At 39.8% G+C, this 22,324-nt stretch overlaps 1 protein-coding gene across 2 annotated transcripts in view; it reads left to right on the top strand.

Moving 5' to 3' along the window:
• The first annotated feature begins 2,280 nt into the window (after positions 1-2,280).
• The window catches only part of PDCD6IP (programmed cell death 6 interacting protein), a 32,316-nt gene continuing 12,272 nt past the window's right edge, over positions 2,281-22,324 (top strand). Inside the window, exons 1-11 of one of the 2 annotated variants that reach the window (XM_073003836.2) lie at positions 2,281-2,614; positions 4,708-4,762; positions 5,288-5,357; positions 9,167-9,294; positions 11,095-11,248; positions 12,375-12,475; positions 14,566-14,682; positions 15,575-15,797; positions 17,193-17,316; positions 18,264-18,441; positions 19,024-19,135. In XM_073003836.2, the coding sequence (XP_072859937.2) occupies positions 2,400-2,614; positions 4,708-4,762; positions 5,288-5,357; positions 9,167-9,294; positions 11,095-11,248; positions 12,375-12,475; positions 14,566-14,682; positions 15,575-15,797; positions 17,193-17,316; positions 18,264-18,441; positions 19,024-19,135 (1,477 nt within the window). In that variant the 5' untranslated portion in view covers positions 2,281-2,399. Of the gene's footprint in view, positions 2,615-4,707; positions 4,763-5,287; positions 5,358-9,166; positions 9,295-11,094; positions 11,249-12,374; positions 12,476-14,550; positions 14,683-15,574; positions 15,798-17,192; positions 17,317-18,263; positions 18,442-19,023; positions 19,136-22,324 lie in introns of both variants that reach the window. The other variant, XM_073003835.2, reaches the window with a different exon arrangement.

Genomic DNA, 22,324 nt, shown 5'->3' with positions numbered 1-22,324 from the left:
GAAATCGAGGAAAAGAATAGAAAGGGAAAAACCAGAGATCTGTTCAAGAAAATTGGAGATATTAAAGGAATGTTTTGTGCAAAGATGGACATGATAAAGGAAAAAAATGGTAGGGACCTAACAGAAGCAGAAGACATCAAGAAGAGATGGCAAGAATACACAGGGGAATTATGCCAGAAAGATTTGGCTATCCCGGACAACCCAGATAGTGTGGTTGCTGACCTTGAGCCAGACATCCTGAAGAGTGAAGTCAAATGGGCCTTGGAAACAACAAAGCAAGTGGAGGTTTCCATGCCCTGGCCCATGACTTGTGTTTTCTTCAGGCTGATTGTTAATCCAAAATCTTGAAGAGGAAGTACTCTCAATTAATAATGTATAGTGTAAATACTAGTCTTTAGGGGAGCTTTCGTGAGCTCATCAGGATCCCAAAGGAGATATGCCTTAGAACTGGTGCCTTAATCTTTTAGACTTCTAAAAATAAACTTGATTTTGCACAAATGGGACTACTGCTGTGGATTTCAGTCTACTCTTTGGCAGATAGCTTACTATTTTTCTTGACATATCCTTGTCAAATTCTGGTACCAGGTGTTAGCAGACTCCATAGCCTGGCATGCTGCCTAATTACAGTACTTCTGTGCTACTATTTGTTAGTCAAATTTTCCATTCACTGTGGAGTTCAAAACATACCATAAGTATGGCTTTGGAATTCAAACAAAAACATTTATTCCTTCTACATCAGTTGCACACAACTATTTAGTAGATGTTTTTCTGGAACTCTCTGGCTCTCTCCATAATCTAGTGCATGTTAGCAATTTGGTCTCTAGTTTCTCTGCCCCTTCGAAATCCAGCTTGTACTTCTGGGAGTTCTTGGTCCACATACTGAAGCCTACCTTGTAGGATTTTGAGCATAACCTTGCTAGTGTAGGAAATCAGCGCAATTGTATGGTAGTTGGAGCATTCTTTGCCACTGCCCTTCTTTTGGGATTGGGATGTAGACTGATCTGTTCCAATCCTGTTCCAACAGCATCATCTTTTAAGATTTTAAATAGTTCCACTCGAATGCCATCACCTCCACTGGCCTTGTTGTTAGCCATGCTTTCTAAGGCCCACTTGACTTCACTTTCCAGGATGTCTGACTCAAGGTCAGCAGCCACACTAACTGGGTTGTCTGGGTGCTGCATGTGTTGCTCTCAAACTAAGAGCATATGGGCCATGGTTTGACAAATTATCGGCATGCATACAACATAAAAAAATCACGTTGTGCAAAAGCATGCCAAGTTGAGTATCCCTTATCAAAAATACATGCATATAATTATTTTAAAACTTTGTATAAATTTCCTTGCTTGTATTACTTTAATATTTCTTTCCATTTACTAGAATTAGTGACTATTTTTCAATAAAAAGTGTTTGTATAATTGAAAGTTCGTTATGTTTTGAAAACAAAAGGTGATGATTCAGACAACTGTATCACTTGTTTTTTCTAAACTAAAACATAAGTATTCAGATTTAATTGCAGTGTTCGCACTTTGAAAGAAATAATTTGGTTTTGTGTTGCCATTTGGGCACTCGGGCTCAAAAAGTTTGGCCATCACTGCCATAGTCTCTAGAGACTAAAGGATGCCTAATCTGACTGTTCCATTACAAGCATGAAGCCATATTTACTGTACTCTAAAAACATGCTCCTTTAGAAACAGGACTACAGTAGTTTGGACACACATCCAGTGAATGCATATACTTAGCAGTTAAGTGTTACTGATTCCAAACAAGGCTTACTTCCAGGTAAGTGTGCATGGGACTACAGCACAGTAGGTTTACTATAGGGGCTACTGTAAAGCTTTGATAGTGACCACGCTATGGGAGGCATACATTGGATCAAATGAGCATTATTCCTTCTTGAAAGCCTGTGGCTTGCGTGCCTATTCAGAAGTAATTATCTCTAAGTTCAGTGGGGTTAGCAAAGACAGCAACACCTTCCCTCCCCAGAGGAAAGTTTACGAATGGGCCTTCCCCCGCCCTTCAGCAAAATTGCCCCTTATGCCACGCCTCCTTGCACTTATACGGGGAATGACGGAGTACGGAAGTAGGCTCAAAATGCGAGCTGCGGACTAAGGGGCGGAGCCACGGAAATAATCAAAAGGCGATGGGGCGGAGCGAAGCGGAGAGGCGCCGGCAAGGAGGGCGGGGGCGGGTTCCTAAGGCGTCAGGCGCGTGATCATGACGCCGCTGGTTTGAGGAAACCGGAGAGACCCAGAACTTTTACGTAGATCCCGGAAGTGAGTTGGGGGAGCGGTTGGACGTCGCCTGGCGCTGCGTCGAGGCGCCGAGTCGGAGGAAAATAGTTGGGGGCTGGGTGGGAGGGAAAGGCGAACGAGCCGGGAGTTGCCGAGCAGGCGGAGAAGATGGCGTCGTCGTCGTCGTTCATTACGGTGCAGCTGAAGAAGGCCTCGGAGGTGGACTTGGCCAAGCCCCTGTGCAAGTTCATCCAGCAGACGTACCCGGGCGGCGAGTCTCAGGCCGAGCACTGCCGCGCCGCTGAGGAGCTCAACAAGCTGCGCAAGAGCGCGCTCGGGCGCTCCTTGGACAAGCACGAGAGTTCGCTCGAGACCCTCCTGAGGTGCGGAGCCGAGCGGGCGGGGGTGGGGAGGGGGGAGAGGGAGAGGGAGAGAGGAAGGGAAAGGTGAGCAGAATAGGGCGAGGCTGTGCTCGGGCCGCACCTCTGCCCGGTGATGGTGGTGGTGATGGACGGACGACGGCACGGGAGTCGTTGAGCTTCGGCTCTGGGCGGCCCCCTCGTGGCGGAGACCGACAAAAGTTCTCCGCGAGGGATTGCGACCCGGTCGCCTCGTCCTTTTTTTTCGTCTCTTTTCGTTGGGTTTAGAGAGTCGTCCAAGACACACACACACAGAGACACACACACGCTCTGCCATCGTCGATCCTTAGGTTTTTAAAATGCCAGTGATCCCCCGAGATTAATCCGGAGCAGACCCTGTTCTTCGAACCTGCGCTGGGAATCACTACAATTGCCTTGAATGACTGGGGACAGACCAGTTCCTGCATCTTTCTCTAATTTTAATCTTAACAATTTTAGAACTGCATAGCTGGAAGGGATCTTACAGATCACTTGAGTCCAGGCCCCTGTCATGGAGGCACTGTGGGGAATTGAACTCCCAATCTCTGGCTCAGCAGCCAGATGCATAAACCATTTGCCCCCCCTCTCAAGAGTGATCAGATAGCTAAGTGTTGCGGAGCGTTTTTCTTCCACTGGCACGCGGAAGTCCGGTACTACTAAAAATGTCTGAGGACATACCTTGTAAGCGAAGAAAACTCGTGTTAATATAAACTTAAAAGACCCCAAAGCCTCCCCCACTATTGTTACATGGAAACCAACTAACATAGGTAACAAGTGTAAATAATTTATATTTTCTTTAATATGTCAAGTGTTCTAACACAAAACCCTATATGGCTGTAGTTTCTAATTAGTAGTAATTAGAAGGTGAGAGAAACAAGATGGTGGGAAGGAACACTGAATATGATGGGAAGGAGGGTCCAGAATCTGTATAGAAGCTTGTTGTGGTGAAATTGGTCAGGAAGGGTCATGGATCAGCCAGTCTGTGTCTGCTTTCCCGACTTCTTGATGTAGAGTGACTCAGCTTGTCCTGTGAAACACTTAAAACTCCTTAGTTGTTTCATAACCTTGCCGTGTTTGAAAATACTTCTATAAAGCTATAGTTACATATTTCCTGATCTTTCTGTACCTGAAAGGCAACATGACTTAATAGTGCCAGTGGTCATTTCTGGTAATTGCATTGTGGAAATATATATTTCTGCATATTCCCATGTAATATTTATTTATTTATTTTATATCCCGCCTATCTAGTCGGTTAAGACCACTCTAGGCGGCTTACAAGAAACATACAGCAATATATATAAAAACAATACTACATAAAGAAAAAACTTTCAACAAGATAGGACAAAGAGTAGAGAGAGGAGAGGGAGGGGAGGTCAGGAATTGATTGAGGGGAAGGCCTGCCGGAACATCAATGTTTTTAGTTGCTTTTTAAAAATACCCAGCGAGGGAGCCGCACAGATATCAGGAGGTAGATTATTCCAGAGGCGAGGAGCCACCGCCGAGAAGGCCCGATTTCTTGTCTTTTCCTTCCGGGCCTCCCTCGGCGTTAGGCTCCTCAGCCTCACCGCGAGTGACATGGGTAGATCTTGGTGGGAGTAGGCGTTCTGCCAAGTATCGAGGCCCTAAACCGTTTAGGGCTTTATACGTAAGCATCAAGACTTTGAAGTCAATGCGGAAGCGTATGGGCAGCCAATGCAATGTGGCCAGAGTGGGTGAGATGTGTTGGTATTTTCTCACACCACTGAGAAGTCTGGCCGCTGCATTCTGCACCACCTGGAGTTTCTGCAGCAGCCTCAAAGGCAGCCCCACGTAGAGCGCATTGCAGTGGTCTAATCTAGAGATTACGAGCGCATGCACCAAGGTAGTGAGCGCCCCCACATCGAGATAGGGCCGCAGCTGGGCTATCTGCCTAAGATGGTAAAAGGCGGTTCGGACCACCGACGCCACCTGGGTTTCCATAGTATTCCATAATATTTTCAGATGGTGGATAAGTGAAACTGGATACTGATCCCACAGGTACAGGGGTTCTATTGTATAGCATAGACACTTATGCTGTTCTTTTTGTTTATTAATTTCAGATACTATGACCAGCTGTGCTCCATAGAGCCAAAGTTTCCATTTTCTGAAAATCAGGTAATATATTTTACCTCTTAAAAGTTGCTTTGCTATGTGTTAAGTCTTTGAATACAAATCTGGTCCTCTTTGGATGTCAGTTTGGATCATTCATTTAATTATATAGATTGGAGTTGTAAGCCATTATAGCTTGATTTCTTGAACAGCACTAATGATTTATAGCTACAAAAACTTACACTTGAAAAGAATGAGTATAACTCAGCCAAGGCTCTTGAACTCATTAGTCTTACTGATGGTTGTAACTATATTCTTAAATACTCTCCACTAAAATCTGGGATGACAGACGCCTTAACTTTGCTTAAACAACCCTGTTATTATTAGCTTGTTGTGAAATCTGTACACTAAAATGTCTTGTGCTGACAGGATCAATTGATGTTCTCTTGTTAGTATTCATAGTGTTCTCTTACCTAACTGGCTTTTCATGTATAGGTAAGATGGAGATGTTTGTTTATACTTGATATTGCATGTTTCTTTTTAGAAAAACTTTACAGAACATACATTAATGTATTTTTCCTATACTTTCAGATTTGTGTAACTTTTACATGGAAAGATGCTTTTGACAAAGGGTCACTCTTTGGAGGATCTGTTAAACTTGGTAAGAGGGTGACCATGGGAACAGAAACAGAACAGGCTTTTGCTCTGTTCAGTATCTAGCTTATTCAGTGTACTTAAAGGGGAGCACCTAGCCACTTGTGCACTTCTGCTTTCTTTTTGGGATAACTGACAAGTCCAGTAATAAATGCCTGCTTGTGTGTAGACTCTCTTCAAACATGAGGAAGCCACAGTGGAGGTGGCAGGGCTAGGCAGTCCTTTCCTTGCATAAACCAAATATTTTAATAGTTTTTTATAGAGCTGCGAAATGGAAAACTAGGGTAAATCAAAGTAATATTTGAATTATATCATCAGCAATAATTTTGAAAGTTGCATTTGAAAATCATCGTCTGCTTTTATTGATTGCTCAGATTATTTGAGTACCAGAAAGAGGACTGGTTCTTTGCTTTTTAGAAGGCAGAAAATGTGGCCTAAAAAAGAGAGGTCCAAATTGGTGTTCTCTATTGTGAAAGTTTGCAACATTACCTGAAGGAGTAAAGTTTGAAAAAAATGAGGTGTAGTTGGAAGGAAAATTTGTTTTAGGATAGATAAAGATCAATGATGCTTTTAAAAATCAGATTTATTTAAATTATGATTTAAATTGTCAAAAAAATCCTAATTTTTTTTTATTTAAAGCAGTTCGATTTAAATCAAATCCAACCTGATTTGTTCCATGTTAGACATTGCTTTGTTCCATCCTATTTAACCAGGAAACATTAATGTTGCTATATGAGAACTGTTTGCTACCTGTGATAGTTTTGTTGATAAAATAGAATTACAGTTAATATGAATACTGTTTAGTTATTGTTTTCCCCTTAAACTCAAATAGGCTAAACATTTTTAAAGGAGTTCCGTGTGTCTTCTGACACCTTCCTAATGATTGTGCTGAATAAAAAGAGTGCACACCAACAGCCACCAGTGCCTAGGTATTAGGAAATGACTGTAGTGGGCATACTGTTGAGCCTTGAACTGTGGCAATGCCAGCAGCATTGGGGAAGAAGAAAACAGGTTGCAGTAGGCAAATATGCTAGGCAGCACTGGCAGACAGATTGGAGCAGCAGCTAGCCTATGGTGAGCAGGAATTTTGCCAGCAACATGAAGCACATCACAGTTGAGTGAGTGAGCATAATTTTGGAGTAGCAGTTGAAAGAATAAAAGGGGCAGAAGGATGGGTCAGCAGACTGAGCAGAGAGTGCCATTCTCTCTCACTTAAAGGGGACTTCAGGTAGGTCAACCTTAAGGAAAGCAAGTTTTTCTATAGATGAAGGTTCTAGGCCTGAGTGCTGTGGACCGACAATGTCCCTTGCCTGAGAGAACACACTCTCTGAGCACACTAATTGGTGGTCAAGACAATAGTTCCACTGCCACTCTGTGGCTAAGAATAATTCAGGATGGCAGTTGGTAATAGAGTGCCAGTTCTACCACAAACCTATGGAAACTAGTGTCCTCCATCAGAGATAGTGGTTGGTCATCTAGGTCTATAATCTCCCCTAGGTGATGCACCCCTCCAAGGTCCTCCAGAATAGCCTGGAACTTATACATGTGATATGGGTTTGGCATTTGCTGCCTCCCACCTCATGCTACTTGCCTCTCCACTTCCCTGGGTTGGTGGCTCAACCCCTGCCCTTCGATGATTCTTACCATTTACAGTAAGAAAGCCACTTGTCCCCATAGCACCCACTTTATTTGTTAGCTGTAATGCCCTGTGCTTGAGTCATCAGCTAGCTGGGCATGCTACTATTGGTGAAGAGGTGCAAATCTTGCCTATGCTTGAGCACATTCCTGCAGTGCAACTTGAAATGTTGGCCATGGGAGCATCTGTTATGCACTGTTGAAAATGCTTCCATATTATTGACTTCTTGGGAGCTGAACAATGCTCCCAACACTGATTGCTAACATCATCATTACTAGTTCCAGCAGCATGTGGGGCAAGTGCAGCTGGAGGGGCTGGGGTGATTTCAGTGTCACATTCTTCTGAAATAGTGCCCACCTTGTCCCTCACCTCAGATGTGTTTTTACTTGAAGTGGAGGCTATGCGGGGTGGGAGGGAGATCTGTCTCCACTGCGCAAGCCATGGACCGGGGGTTGGGGACCCCTGCTATAAAGCATCATTGCTACAGCTGGCCCAACTGATAGTGTCAGTATGCGTGCTGATGCCATCCTTGTCTTCACTGGCACATCAGGTGTCAGAGAAAAGTGCTTTGTCACCATCTTTTTTGTCCCCTGCTATGGCTGGATTGCACAGTGACATCATTGGAACATGTCTGAGATTCATTCACATCTTTCATGCTTTGAACGAGAGGCCTCTCTGCCACTTTCTTGGTAGAGAGGCATCACCCCCTGTTACTGCTGCCTGTTGCAACTTCATAGTGTTACTACTGAACAAGGTGGCTGGGTGACTGATTCTGTTTGGGGGGCTCATAATAGCAGCTGTATGCTGTCCTTTGCCTTTTCCCTCTCCTCCTCCTCTCGGTAGAATCTGCTTCAGTAGGTGCAAACAGTATTCTTGCAGTTTTCCCTAGGTATCAACTTTTTTCCACATATCATATTGCCTGCAAACTATCCAAATAAGAACAGTATCTGTTTCTGCCACAGCAGAACGCAACCCCTTCCAGTGAAAATCAGGAACACAATAATTAGGCTCCTTTGAAGTATATTGGGCAGAGGAATGTGGTTAGAATGTTTTGGTCACTTATACTGGTAGCGTAGATTGCAGCAACCAGCTGTTGCTGGTTAATAAATTTTCACTTGAAACATTTGTAGTGTGCCAGTCATACGAGAATTAGTGTGCAGTGAGAGATATATGGAACAGTAAAATCATTAACATTGGAAATTCAACTACTTAAGGGAGTTTGGGGGCCATTCAGGGGAAAGTTTTATCATGCATGCCTAGCAAGAAGGCTGCTGCAACTTGCTATTCATAAAAGGAACTTCTTAGGGGCCTGAACATCCTGCCAGCTGTACAATGAGACAGATGCTACTTTCAGTATACAGTCCCCAGCCCCATGGTACTCAGTGCTTTGAGGCTTAATGCTGTACCTTGTTTGGGCCCAGTAAACAATTTGCATCAACTGAAGACTGCAGATCCTCTTGAAATGTTGACCAACCTATGGTACATTCCTGTAGATAAGGCATGACGTATCTAAGACATGGATTACTTTTAGCAAGTTTAGTTGATTCATGAAAGCTTTTAGTTGATGAACTAAGCTGAGTTGTTCAAAACCATTCCTTGTCATGGTTCCCACCTGAGAATACAGGACCATGCGAATCAGGCAGTTGTTGTTGTAATGTCATGTCCGACTCTTTGTGAGCCCATGGACCAGAGCACACCAGGCCCTCCTGTCTTCCACTGTCTCCTAGAGTTGGATCAAATTCATGTTGGTAGCTTCGATGACACGGTCCAACCATCTCATCCTCTGTTGTCCCCTTCTCCTCTTGCCTTCACATTTTTCCAACATCAGGGTCTTTTCCAGGGAGTCTTCTCTTCTCATGAGATGGCCAAAGTATTGGAGCCTCAGCTTCAGGATCTGTCCTTCCAGTGAGCACTCAGGGTTGATTTCCTTCAGAACGGATAGGTTTGATCTCCTTGCAGTCCAGGGAACTCTCAAGAATCTCCTCCAGTGCCACAATTAAAAAGCATCAATTCTTCGTCGGTCAGCCTTCTTTATGGTCCAGCTCTCACTTCCATACATCACTACTGGATGTATCAGGCAGTACTGCCATACTAACATCTAAGATTTTCAAAATTCTAATAGATAAATCACGACTGTTTGATTTGTGGTTATGAAAGCTATTGTATGTACCTTCTTCCAGCACTGGCAAGTTTGGGCTATGAGAAGACCTGTGTATTGTTCAATTGTGCAGCATTGGCTAGCCAGATAGCTTCAGAACAGAATCTTGACAGTGATGAAGGATTAAAAGCTGCTGCTAAGCATTACCAGGTATGATATTTTTCTATGTTTAATACAGAATTGAAATTATAGCTGTGTATCGTAAGATTGTTCCTGCTCCCAGAATTTTAGATTGTTTGGGAAGTAATTTGGGATGAACATTTATATTAGTCAGGTTAGTGATTATTATGTCAGCCTACATATCAAATTTTTCTAATTTTAAAATGAAGTAACCTTATAAAGAGACTGTCATGTACACATTTTCAAGCATCTGAGCTAAGGAACACACAGATTGTTCAGGTACATCTTATATTTTTAAAGTGTCTTATGGAATAGTAAGACATTGTACTGATTTGGTATAATACTAAATAGTTTCTTTAATCATTCACACAGACATCACGGCAATATTAAATATATACTAAACAGCAAAAAGTATTATTTTAGTTGAAGACCGGTATGAAATGAAATGAAGTGCAGAAATGAAAATCAGGTTAGAATCTTCTGTTAAGGACCACTGTTTTCTTGACCCTTTGGAGAAGTTCTTGGGTTCTATGTGTAGTGACCAAATGCAGTTACATAGATGGACTGATTTTTAAAAAAAGTTTTGAAAATATTAGAGTAGACCTTTGGTCTAGATGAGCGGGATAGAAATCCAATAAATAAATACCAATTGCTTATTTCCTTAGCATATGATTATTTTCTCCATAATAGTGTAACTCAAAGCACAGTGTTACCAAGTTCTCATCACAGTGTCAGGCAGTGAAGTCTGTTCTGTCTGAAAAATTTGGTAGCAATCTTGCAGAAGCTGAGAAATCTATTTCTCTGTAGATTTGTGTTTATTTACAGTGGTGCCCCGCATGACGATGATAATCCGTTCTGTCAAATTCGCTGTACAGCAAAATCGTTGTCATGTGAAAAAAACACATTGGAATGCATTGAAAACCGGTTAATGCATTCCAGTGGGGAAATACCTCATCGTCCAGCGAAGATCGCCCATAGAGAACTGCCGATCAGCTGTGTAAAATCGCTGTCTTCAGAAGCAGGGGTCCGGAAAACAGCCGTTTTGCAAAGGGAAGCCATTTTGCGGAGCCGGAAAAAACATTGTTTTGCGAACAAGCGTTTTCTCGAAGCAGGGACCTAATCAACATAAAGTGAAAAAACCTCACAGGAACCATTGTTTTGCGATTGCAATAGTGATCGCAAAAAAGTCATCGTCAAGCGATTTTGTCATAATGCGGGGTCGTCGTAATGCAGGGCACCACTGTGATTTGTTAATTTGTTTATTTAAAATATTTTTATCCCACTTTTCTCATTAAAAAGGACCCATGTATGCCATGGTTTCTCTTAAGATACAACATTTTTGTTGGAAAATCGTATGTAATTCTAAGGAATTGGATAGTTCTAAGGCTGCCATCCACTTGGAACATTGATGACTTAAATGGCATTGGTATAAATATAATGATCTTCTAGTAACACATTTGGAACTTGCCCTGATCCCTTTTGTGCTTCCGAGAAACTAGCTCTGGGGGTTTCTGAGCCCCTGCCCCTGAAAACCAGATTTGGAATCACAGAGGAACTGGAGTGGGAAATCACCCACCTACCAGTTCTTTTAAATTCCTGAGCCCCATCAATAGAAGTCCATTAGCGGACCCTGCCCATGAAATTAGATTGTATAAAGAGGGTTAATATATAAAATCAGAGCTTTGTTTGCTTCACACTATTTAGCATTGCTCATATTTTTCTCTTTTGCTAAATGAAATATTAGGAGAGCCTTAAACATGCTACATAGGTGCTGATGCTGTGTTTGATGGTGGTGTAGTATATTCATCTATAATATATTTTTCTATCAAGTTTGCTAGTGGTGCCTTCCAGCACATTAAAGATACAGTCCTCTCCTCGCTAAACCGAGAACCTACAGTGGACATCGCTCCAGATACAGTTGGCACTCTCAGCCTTATCATGCTGGCTCAAGCTCAAGAAGTCTTTTTCCTAAAAGCTACCAGAGGTGTGTCATATAGTACCTGGATTTTGGAGATTTAAAAACTTTTTGTTAGCTGTGGAATTATCTGTTACGTTCTTTGTTTCTAATGTTAATGATTTGTATAGATCATTGATTGTACAGAAGAAACAGAGCTTGTGAAAAGCAATGTGCACATTTTTTCATAAGCAGAGCTACAAATCTAGTACAGCCCCAAGATGTTTTTAGAGGTAGAGTTAGTAGAGCTATCCTATGGTTTTTATTTAAAATAGGGTAAAATTGCCCCTACACAGAAATGGTCGGAACAGCTACTTTTAAAGAATATTTAAAATATTAAACATGTGCCCATGAAATAATAGAAACAACATAGATGGGATTTATATTTTACAAATACATTTTCAGAAATGTTTTTACAGAATATTGGTGATTAGTAAACATGAAAAGCAATAACATATGAAGCATACATTTGTGTAGGTAGAAAGGAAGGAAGAACACTGATCGGCATTAGCCTTACACACTGATGTCTCTTGGGATATTTGCCATACAGTCTTCAGACTTCTGTACTGTAGTGCAGCGTTAACAGCTTAATGAACACGTTAATTTAAGCTTGTGTTTCAAAACTGACACAATTAGAACTTGCAGATCCTTTTATATTCACTATCTGCATGCAAGGCAATCACTGCTAACTAGATTCTCATGTCAGAGTGTGTTACATGAAGGAGACAGTGGCCAAAGTCCTATTTTGTAAGCTATACCTGCAGAAGGCAGATGGGGTAACTTGTACTGACTTCTTGCTGGCAATTAATAGGTCCCCTCATTAATTGTCAGAGGGAAGCCTATGTGAGTAAAGCTATTTGCTTTCCACAGGAATGACTGTAACAGGGTTTGGCCGTTAAAATAAAATTACGTTTTATGCATTTTCTTGAAATCTGGTTCTCTAGGACTTGAGATTTGAATGTGCTACTCTAAGATATGTTACATAAATTTAGAAAACCTAATATTGTGGTTGTTTTAGTATATGGAAAAATATTGAGAAGTTTACATTCTCAGGATATTGGGGTCTGAATTGTATTTCTGGTTATTTTGTTTGCTTGTTTATGATTTTTCTCCCGAAACTGACACCAGTTCAATAGATGTTCATATTTTGTTTTAGATAAAATGAAAGATGCCATTATAGCTAAACTGGCAAATCAAGCTGCTGATTATTATGGTGATGCATTCAAACAGTGTCAATACAAAGATACCTTGCCCAAGGTTAGTAGCTTCACAGTAAAGACTGGGTCAAAGTGGTTGTAATTTGCTTTGAGTTGAGAGGAATATGTATTTGAAGCTGTCAGTTATATTCTCAAATACATGGTCATCCTTGCTAGATGGTTAGAAGATGCGGTGGGGTGAGGTGATATATTTAGATCTCAAGTGACAACACATTAATTTGAATTAGGAAGTGCTTCCTAATTTTTTTAAAAATAAAAAACTAGGAATGCATGGATTCATTCCAGTCTTGTTGCTTTGATATTTAAATTATATTATTCAATAGAGTATCTGATTTTATTCAGTTCTAACATAGGATGTGTCTGCCTGTCTGTTCAGGGATGTGGACTTACTGATTCTTTTACTAAAATGATTTGAAATTAACATGCTTCCTGATGGATTACGTTTGTCTTTACTAAACCACTCTCTAACCTAACCAAAGAAACATATTTCAGTTAGGTTTGATGATAGTATGGATGTGCTGCTCTTTAACTTCAGGGAATGAAATCGGAACTACAGATAAACCATATTTAAAATTAAAAATGGTTGTATTTACATTGTGGATGATTATTTAAGTAAAATTCTAACTCTATAGTCCATATAAAAGTGGAAATGTTAGGATGTGTGAATATTCTAATTCCTAAACATTGATGCTCTGTGGTTTTGGTTGGTTGGTGCAGATTCCTTTGGTGGAGAAGTATATACTTTTGTGATGCTTTGGTTAGCATTTGCTGCTAAGATATTAGTACGTAATTTCAGAAGGGTTCTGTTTATCTTTTCCCAGCATGGTTGTTGCTTCAGTTCACTTGAACAGAACTTTACATTCTTAACTTAATAAAACAATAAGATACTGATTTTTCTTTAAATTTGCATGTGTATTTTTTAGTGGAGGGAAATGAGTATAGAGGAGTTGGGTATGCTGGATCTGGGAAGGTGACGCTTGGAGGCTTACCTGCCCCTGTTTAAATTGTCTGATTACTCATAACACGTTTGCTTGGAAGTTCTTCTAAGATTATTGCTCAGAATCATGCCTGTTATTTACACCAGCATAAGGATTGTGACATAAATTACAGCAGTTTGTATTCCTCATTGTGCACTAAGTTGTGTGCATAGTGAGCAGCTAGGAATAGAAGAGTCAGCTTGTCACCTATTTGTAATTTTAGTTTACTCCATTGCACTTATCACAATGTAACTGATTGCTGGCATTATTTTATGGATTTCGTTGAATATTTTCTCAACTATGAGTGATAGTGTATGGGACTTGTTTTTTAGGTAGGTCTTAAGCATAAACTGGTTTTCTGAATTTAACATAAGCATACCTTATTCTCATGTGCAGCAAAATTATCCAGAGCAGCCTTGTGACTTCAGTTTGCAGGTGGGCGTTGCTGTGTTGAAGATTTGAAAGAGGGATAACTGGCAGATTTGAGAAAGGTTCTAGAATGACTGACTCTCTGCTGTTCTGCCTTTCCATTTGCAGCTATTCGTATAGGTGGGGAAGTGAGTGGAAAGTGTCATCTTTTACCGTCGTGTTTCTCCTTATGTGGACTAGATTTAGTATTAAATGTGCATTTTTGTTTTTTCTGTACCACACAGAGCACACATTAGCTTTTTCTGTTCAGTTACATGCTTGAACATTTTTGGTAATCGGCATGTAAAGGAAGAAGGGTGTATAGATACATGGGTGAACTGGCCCTAAAGTGATGACTGACAAGCCCTGGCTTTCCCATAATTCAGATTTCTTTGTGTGATTGATTATGTCATGGTTGGTGCACCCACTGACTTTGATGTAGCTAAGCCTTGTTAAAGTAAAAATTCTTTGACTAGAAAATGACTTACAATAGGTCAATCAAAAATCTTAAAACAATTATAAATGTCCTATTTTCAAATATGCAGAGCAGTACTCATACTTCCACCAAGCTTAATCCATAGAAAGGCCATCTGGGTGTACTCCACTTTGCATGTCTTAACTTACCTAAATCATTAATTGGGTGATGCTAATATCTGTTCTTCTTCCTCTTTCTTCCTGCATCCCATGTTGTCTGTGATGGTTTATGTGGTTGGACTTTTCCCCTGGTCAGTATTTTTATTTCCAGGAGGTGTTTCCTCTTCTGGCTGCAAAACATTGCATAATGCAGGCAAATGCTGAATATCATCAATCTATACTGGCAAAGCAACAGAAGAAATTTGGTGAGGAAATTGCAAGATTGCAAGTGAGTAACTTCATTTTCTTTGCTTAAAAGCCAGATTTAACAAGAATTTCCATTTCTGATCTGACATTATAGTGTGGTATCAGACCAGTATATTCCTTTTTTCAAGTAATAATCTTTTATAACATTTTAAATACACGTAAGTAAAAAATACTGAGCATGTCAAAGGTTTATACTGTATAGAACATTTGGGGACCTCCAGCATATTCTGGGCCACTATTCTGAGAGCAGTGTAGTAGAAAAAGGAAGGCATACATCACTGATGCCTTGTCATCCTTTTCTACAGACATCATACTTCAAGGTGTTGATGACCTACACCCCATTGGCTTTTATTTTGATGAAGAAAATGTGAATAAATGTGTAGTTATATACCTGTTTCTCTGTGCATAATACCAAACTTTGTCTCTTCATGCTGTCTGTTCCTCTTTTTCTCCCAGAAAAACATGTTTCTGCAGTGAATACATTGTTTTAAAAATGATAAATGACTCTGCAACATAATGAGTATCTCATACTCTGGAGGTAGTGTGCATGTTTGGAGGTTATTGTTGAGTATTCTTATTAGAGAATTTGACTTTGAAACAGAAATTGATCTTCCCTTTGGGAAGCATCTGTAGGGCATAAAGCAGTAGGTGTTCAATATGTAAAAAAATGAGCATTATACTAGAAGACGTTGGAGTAAAAGTTTAAGACGAAAATTTTGCATAGTGGTATGTACCATTGTGTGATGTATGTCCCTTCTATAACTGTATGTTTCTAGCAAAAATAATTATAATTACATAATATTCAACAGAAACATTACTTCATGCAGAAGTTGTAATCATGGTTGTGCCTTTCAGTTATAGCAGAGGTATTAGAAAGTGGCTATTAATTTCATCTTTTTTTATTTTTAATTTAGCATGCAACTGATCTCGTAAAAACAGTGGCATCTCGATACGATGAATATATAAACGTAAAAGACTTGTCTGACAAAATCAGTCGTGCACTTACAGCTGCTAAGAAGGACAATGACTTCATCTATCATGATAGAATTCCAGACCTCAAAGATTTAGAACCCATTGGGAAAGCCAGTCTTGTAAAAGCTACTCCAGTTGTTGTGCCTCTGAGTCAGAAATTTACTGGTGAGAGAAAATATTATTGTAATCTAACACTACCATATGATTTCAATAATTGAATTAATGTTTTGACCATTTAAAAATATTTAATAGCTATTTTTTCTTGAATGTAAGGTAAGGGTTCCTAAGCATCACAAGCAGTAATAAACTGTGCAACATAATAAATGTCATGTATTAATCATTGTGTGCCATCAAATCAATTCTGACTTAACAGCGATCCTCTTCAGGGTTTCTCAGGTAGGGAATTGAACTCCTAACCTCTGGCTACACAACTGTTGTGCTAGCCAGCTGACTAGAAACTGTCCTTGAAAGATTGGTCTGTTTGATTTATGATCTTTTCATTTCTTGAAAGTTTTGTTAGTCCTTTATTGAAAAAAAGAAAAAGTCAAAAACTACTAGGTACTGACAGGCAGTGAATAAAATCAAGTAGGCACAACTGCACCAGATCATCTTGTTCCTTTAATTCTTATTCTAATGACATTGAAAACTTTCTGTGTCCCCCTCTTCAGTTTCTCAGGGTTCGCTAGAGATCGATTTGGCCCTAGGAAACCTTTAGGAGCCTTAGAATGCCTTTAAAATCAGAAAATCGCCACTGAATTGTGACTGTTGCCAGCAGTTTTCTGGTGTTAAACGCTCCCCACTCATCCAAAGGCTTCCCCAGGGCAAAATGGATTTGTGGGGAACTTCATAATCTGAATGGATAAGTATTCTTAATTTTAATTACAATAAATATTAAAAACTCTGGCTGATGATATCATCATCCTTTATGTGATGAAGCTGCTCCAACTAGATATATTCATGCTAGTGAATAGCATGAATATATCATATAGTCTGCTAATCAGAGCAATGTCTAAATCCTAAGAAGTACCTGTAAACAATCTTAATAGCTGCATGTCTGCCTTGGAGTATGTGGAATGTCAGGGTGCCATTGCCTCCATGCTGTGCAACTGTCTGCTTCCGCTCTGTAGGGCTGTTATTATCCACAGCCTTTGCAACAGTATCATGCTATTCCAGGAAGCTTGACCATATTCAAAATAATTTATTACTCAATTTGGTTTGTATATCATGGGCTCAGAACAAGATCAGACTAGCTATGAAGAATCTTACTGTATCTACCTTTACTGGTAACAGCAGGTAGGAATGTGAGCTCAGTTTTCCACCATCAATGAAGACCTATTTTTGCATGTACACTCATGTAATCCTACTGCTGTATGTAATTCTAAAGTGAAATTTAGGATTAGTGGTAAGTTTAACCATTGAAAGTCTTTCTGTGTGAAACTTGATGTTTTGGAATGGAAGCTTTCCTGTTAGAAAACTCTGTTAGAGCTTTTCCAGATAAAAGCTGAGAAGATCAGGTAGAAGTATAATTATTATCCTTAACAATGTTATTTGCTTGTATAGATTTGTTTGAAAAAATGGTTCCGCTGGCAGTGCAGCAAGCTCTTACACTGTACAACCAAAGAAAAGCAGACCTGGTTAATAGATCAATCGCTCAGATGAGAGAGGCCACCAATCTGGCAAATGGGTAAGCTGATAATTCTCATGTCTGCCTTCTATGAAAATGAGTGGTTTGAGAGATACACGTACAAACAGAAGAGGACTTGACCAGGGTAGCCTCATCAAATTTCTCCAATTCCCCTGCTCCTTTTTTAAATTATTATTCCCTATGGCTGGTCCCATCCTGTTTCAAAATATCTGTTGGCCCTCATGAGTGGTTTTGGGTAAGGAGCAGTGGGTTGTGGAGAGAGGAGCCAAGTAAACTTCATTGTACAAGTGGACTTCTGCTTGTTCTTTCCTGATGTGATATAGTGGCTTACATTTAGCTTAAGTTCTACTTAATGCCTATTTAAATCAGTTGCTTGATTATAACTACTTAGACTGAATTAATTAATACTAACATGCAGCTAACTAGGCCTGTGTTTTCTCTTAGCATGCCATGCTGAAGGGGGAAAATGAAGTTCAGTTTGTTTAAATACGTTTTGGTGGCTTTTTAATTTATATGTGGCTACGATATTCTGAGAGTTCAAGAACAGTCATCTGAAGTAATCTTCTGTTAGCAGTGACACTGCCAAGTAAATTTGCAAGTAGCTGAAAGTACAGTTAATAAGCGTACTTCTCACTGAATCAGTAAATTGGCTTTTACGTGAAAAGATACTTAGGTAAGTATCCTGTTGATGAGCCTTGCTAAGCAGAAACTCCTGCCAGTGTAGCAAGACAAGAATCATGTTGTATGCACAAAGCATTGGTCATGTAGAAACAGAAGGTAGGCTTTCTTCATGGAGCTACTAACATAATCCCACATTACTACACTGGTGGGACTTCAGTGCAGTCTCAGTAGGATTCTGGCTGTGATAGAGTGGGGTGGCAGGGACAGAGGACTTACAAAGAATCATTTTTAAATCATTTGTTAAACTGGAATATTAGCTGTCCATTTGCATGATAGAAAATAAAATATTAACGATTTTTTGCCAGAGTGCTGGCTTCCCTCAATCTTCCTGCTGCTATTGAGGATGTCTCCGGGGATAGTATTCCTCAGTCCATTCTGCAAAAGTCTAAGTCTGTGATTGAACAGGGAGGTGTCCAAACAATTGATCAATTGATGAAAGATCTTCCTGAACTACTGCAGAGAAACAGAGAGATTCTGGATGAGGTAAATTTGCAGTACTGTTACTCTTTTAAGCAAAAACAGAGCACAATATGTTGTCAACAATCTCACATTCCATTTAGAAGATACTGTATCAGTTTCTTTCAGCTTGGTGGCTTTCAGATGTTTTGGATCAAAGCTCTCAGTTTTCCTCCTTATTTGCTATTTTCGCTGGGTCTTATGGAAATTCCATTTGATCTATGAAACATTTGGAAGGTGTCAAATTTGCATAGGCTGTACATGACCGATTTTCTGTTTGGAAGATTATAAGAGTCCAGTGCGTGTCAAGGAAACACATGCATAAATACATGCCCACTCACTTTAGCATGGCTGCTGAATAGATTTCTGCTGCTTTTGTGCTCACTGAGATAGGCTTGTAAAGAATCATTTGATCCATTTCAGTTTAAACACACTGGATTGACTAGCTTTAAGGAACTGGGATCTCTGTAAAATCATTTAGATTTCCAGCTGTAAATTAATGTTAATTTAGTGGGAGCCAAGTTCATCTCATTTAGTCTGAATTCCGACTTCTCTTTTCTATGACTTGAAAATGTTTTTATTAGAAATATTTTCTTATAACAACTTTAGTCTCTAAGGATGTTGGATGAAGAAGAAGCAACAGACAATGAGCTGAAAAACAAGTTCAAGGAACGTTGGCAAAGGACACCATCAAATGACCTTTACAAGCCTTTGAGAGCAGGTAATGTTCATGTAGCTATTCACTGATACTTATACTTGGTTATCTGATATGGATAAGTTAACATGTAATAAGACTGTTTTGGAAACAGCCTGATGAGGAAACTTACAAGAGGAAGTATTATAAGAGCAGCTATATTATGTGCTTGTTGAGCATTTTTCCGGGTCGGTTACATTAATTATGCACAATTTTGACAAAAAGTGGCTGCTGTATATAATAGGCATATTTTTTATTTAGAAGGTATGTTCAATAAATATATTTTTCTTTATCATTTAGGCAAAGGCATAGAATTTAGGTAGGAAGGCAACTTAATATTACACTTTAGAATTCTGTAAGGATTAATAAGGTTACAGGACTCTGCTATATTGCTAAAAGACAGCTCAACTTTTGCATTGTTTATCTTCACAAGTCTAGAGATCCTTTTGTCCTTACTTAATGTACTTACTTGCTTCCTTACTTATTTACTGTCTTCCTAAGAATAGCTGATAATTAAAAGTACTAAGTCAATAAGACACTGACTTAAAGGAAAATGTCATCATAAGTTACCTTGATTAATGAGTGTTATTTTCATTGTGTTGTGAATGTTGGTTCTCTGTTCAGTCCACACTACTACTCAAGAAGTTTAATGCTGAGGCACTACTTTTACTGCATCTCCAAACATGCCAGATATGGTCTATGTTTGTTCAACCTGTATGTAGAATATATCATATGAAATGTTGAGTTAGATTCAGAAGAAGTAGTAAAAATGGTGGAAGAAACATCAGTAAGAAATACAGATGGCACTATATTAACTGGCAGAATACAACGTTGATTTGAAACAATACTGGTGAAGGTCAACAAAGAAAGTGCAAAAGCAGGATTACAGTTATACTCTAAGAAGGCAAAAATAATGGCTGTAGAAGAATAACATAATTTAATGATAGTGAAGAAAATGGAAATTTTATTTTTTTTCCTATACATTTGCTCTATAATCATTCTAAATGGAGATTGCAGGCAAGAAATCAGAAAGATTGGAAAGGTAGCTGTGAAGTATCTTGAGGCATAAGGGTGTATTGCTGTAGACCACATCCAAGGTCATCCATACTGTGGTAGTTTCATTTACTTCGTATGAATGTGAGAACTATACAGAAAAACAGCTGACAGGAAAAAAATTGTCCATTTGGATGTGATTTTGAGGGATTCTTTTATGGGTGCTGTGTACTGAAGCAGGGAACCGATCATTGTGAATCAAATTTTTCCTATTAGAAAAATTCCTATTTCCTAATTTGCGATCGCAAAAACCTCATCGTCAAGCGGCTTCGTCGTTTAATGAGGTAATAATTAAGTGAGGCACAACTGTAAAATCTGTCACTGCCTCCATATCTTCCCCTTCTGTTTGCCAAGAGCTGATGGGACCAGTGGCCATAATCTTAGTTTTTTGATGTTGAGAATCAGTCCATTTTTTGCACTCTCTCACCCTCATTAAGAGGTTCTTTAATTCCTCCTCGCTTTCTGCCATCAGAATGGTATCATCTGCATATCAGAGGCTGTTGATAATTTCTTCCGGCAATCTTAATTCTGGTTTGGGATTCCTCCAGGCCAGCCTTTCGCATCATGTACAGTGGTGCCTCGCATTACAATATTAATTCGTTCCAGTGAAATCACTGTAGAACGAAAACATCATAAGCGAAATTAAAAAGCCCATAGAAACACATTAAAACCCGATTAATGCGTTCCTGTGGGCTTGAAACTCACCATCCAGCGAAGATCCTCCATAGCGCGGCCATTTTCGCTGTCCGTGCAGCAAGGAATCCGTTCCAGAAAACAGCGGGCGGCCATTTTGAAACCGCCAATCAGCTGTAGGAAAATCGTTTTGTGAGAATCGGTTCCCGAAGCAGGGAACTGATCATCGCAAAGTGAAATTCCCCTGATCGCAAAAACTTCGTCGTTATGTGATTTCGTTGTAAAACGGAGCGCTTGTGTTGTGAGGCACCACTGTATTCTGCATATAAGTTAAATAAGCCAGGGGACAATATACAGCCTTGTTATACTTCTTTCCCAATTTTGAATCAGTCAGTTGTTCCATATCCAGTTCTAACTGTTGCTTCCTGTCCCACATATAGATTTCTCAGGAGACAAATAAGGTGGTCAGGCATTCCCATTTCTTTAAGGACTTGCCATAGTTTACTGTGGTCCACACAGTTAAAGGCTTTTGCATAGTCAATGAAGCAGAAATAGATGTTTTTCTGGAACTCTCTGACTTTCTCCATAATACAGTAAATGTTAGCAATTTGGTCTCTAGTTCCTCTTCTCCGTCGAAATCCAGCTTGTACTTTTGGGAATTCTCGGTCCACATATTGCTAAAGCCCGTCTTGGAGGAGTTTGAGCATAACTTTGCTAGCATGTGAAGTGAGTGCAATTGTACGGTAGTTGGAGCATTCTTTGGCACTGCCCTTCTTTACGATTGGGATATAGACCGATCTGTTCCAATCCTCTGTCCACTGCTGAGTTTTCCAAACTTGCTTGCATATTGAGTGTAGCACCTTAACAGCGTCATCTTTTAGGATTTTAAATAGTTCAACTGGAATGCCATCACCTCCACTGGCCTTGTTGTTAGTCATGCTTTCTAAGGACCACTTGACTTCACTCTCCAGGATATCTGGCACAAGGTTAGCAACCACGCTATCTGTGTTGTCTGGAATAGCCAAATCTTTCTGGTATAATTCCTCTGTGTATTCTTGCCGCCTCTTCTTGATGTCTTCTGCTTCTGTTAGGTCCCTACTATTTTTGTCCTTTATCATGTTCATCTCTGCACAAAATGTTCCGCTAATATCTCCAATTTTCTTGAACAGATCTCTGGTTTTTCCCTTTCTGTTTTCCTGTATATCTTTACACTTTTCATTTAAGAAGGCCCTCTTGTCTCTCCTTGCTATTCTTTGGAAGTCCGCATTCAGTTTTCTGTAACTTTTCCTATCTTCCTTGCATTTTGTTTCCCTTCCCTTCTCTGCTATTTGTAAGGCCTTGTTGGACAGCCACTTTGCTTTCTTGCACTACTTATTCTTTGGGATGGTTTTTGTTGCTGTCTTCTGTACAATGTTACAAGCCTCCATCCATAGTTCTTCAGGCACTCTGTCCACCAAATCTAGTTTGTTAAATCTGTTCTTCACTTCCACTGTGTATTCATAAGGGATTTGATTATACCTGACTAGCCGA

The sequence above is a fragment of the Pogona vitticeps genome, chromosome 6 (genome assembly GCF_051106095.1).
Source record: "Pogona vitticeps strain Pit_001003342236 chromosome 6, PviZW2.1, whole genome shotgun sequence".
NCBI classification, from domain to species: Eukaryota; Metazoa; Chordata; class Lepidosauria; order Squamata; family Agamidae; genus Pogona; species Pogona vitticeps.
The sequence above is the reverse complement of the archived record's forward strand: the minus strand, read 5'-3'. Positions and strand labels throughout refer to the sequence as shown.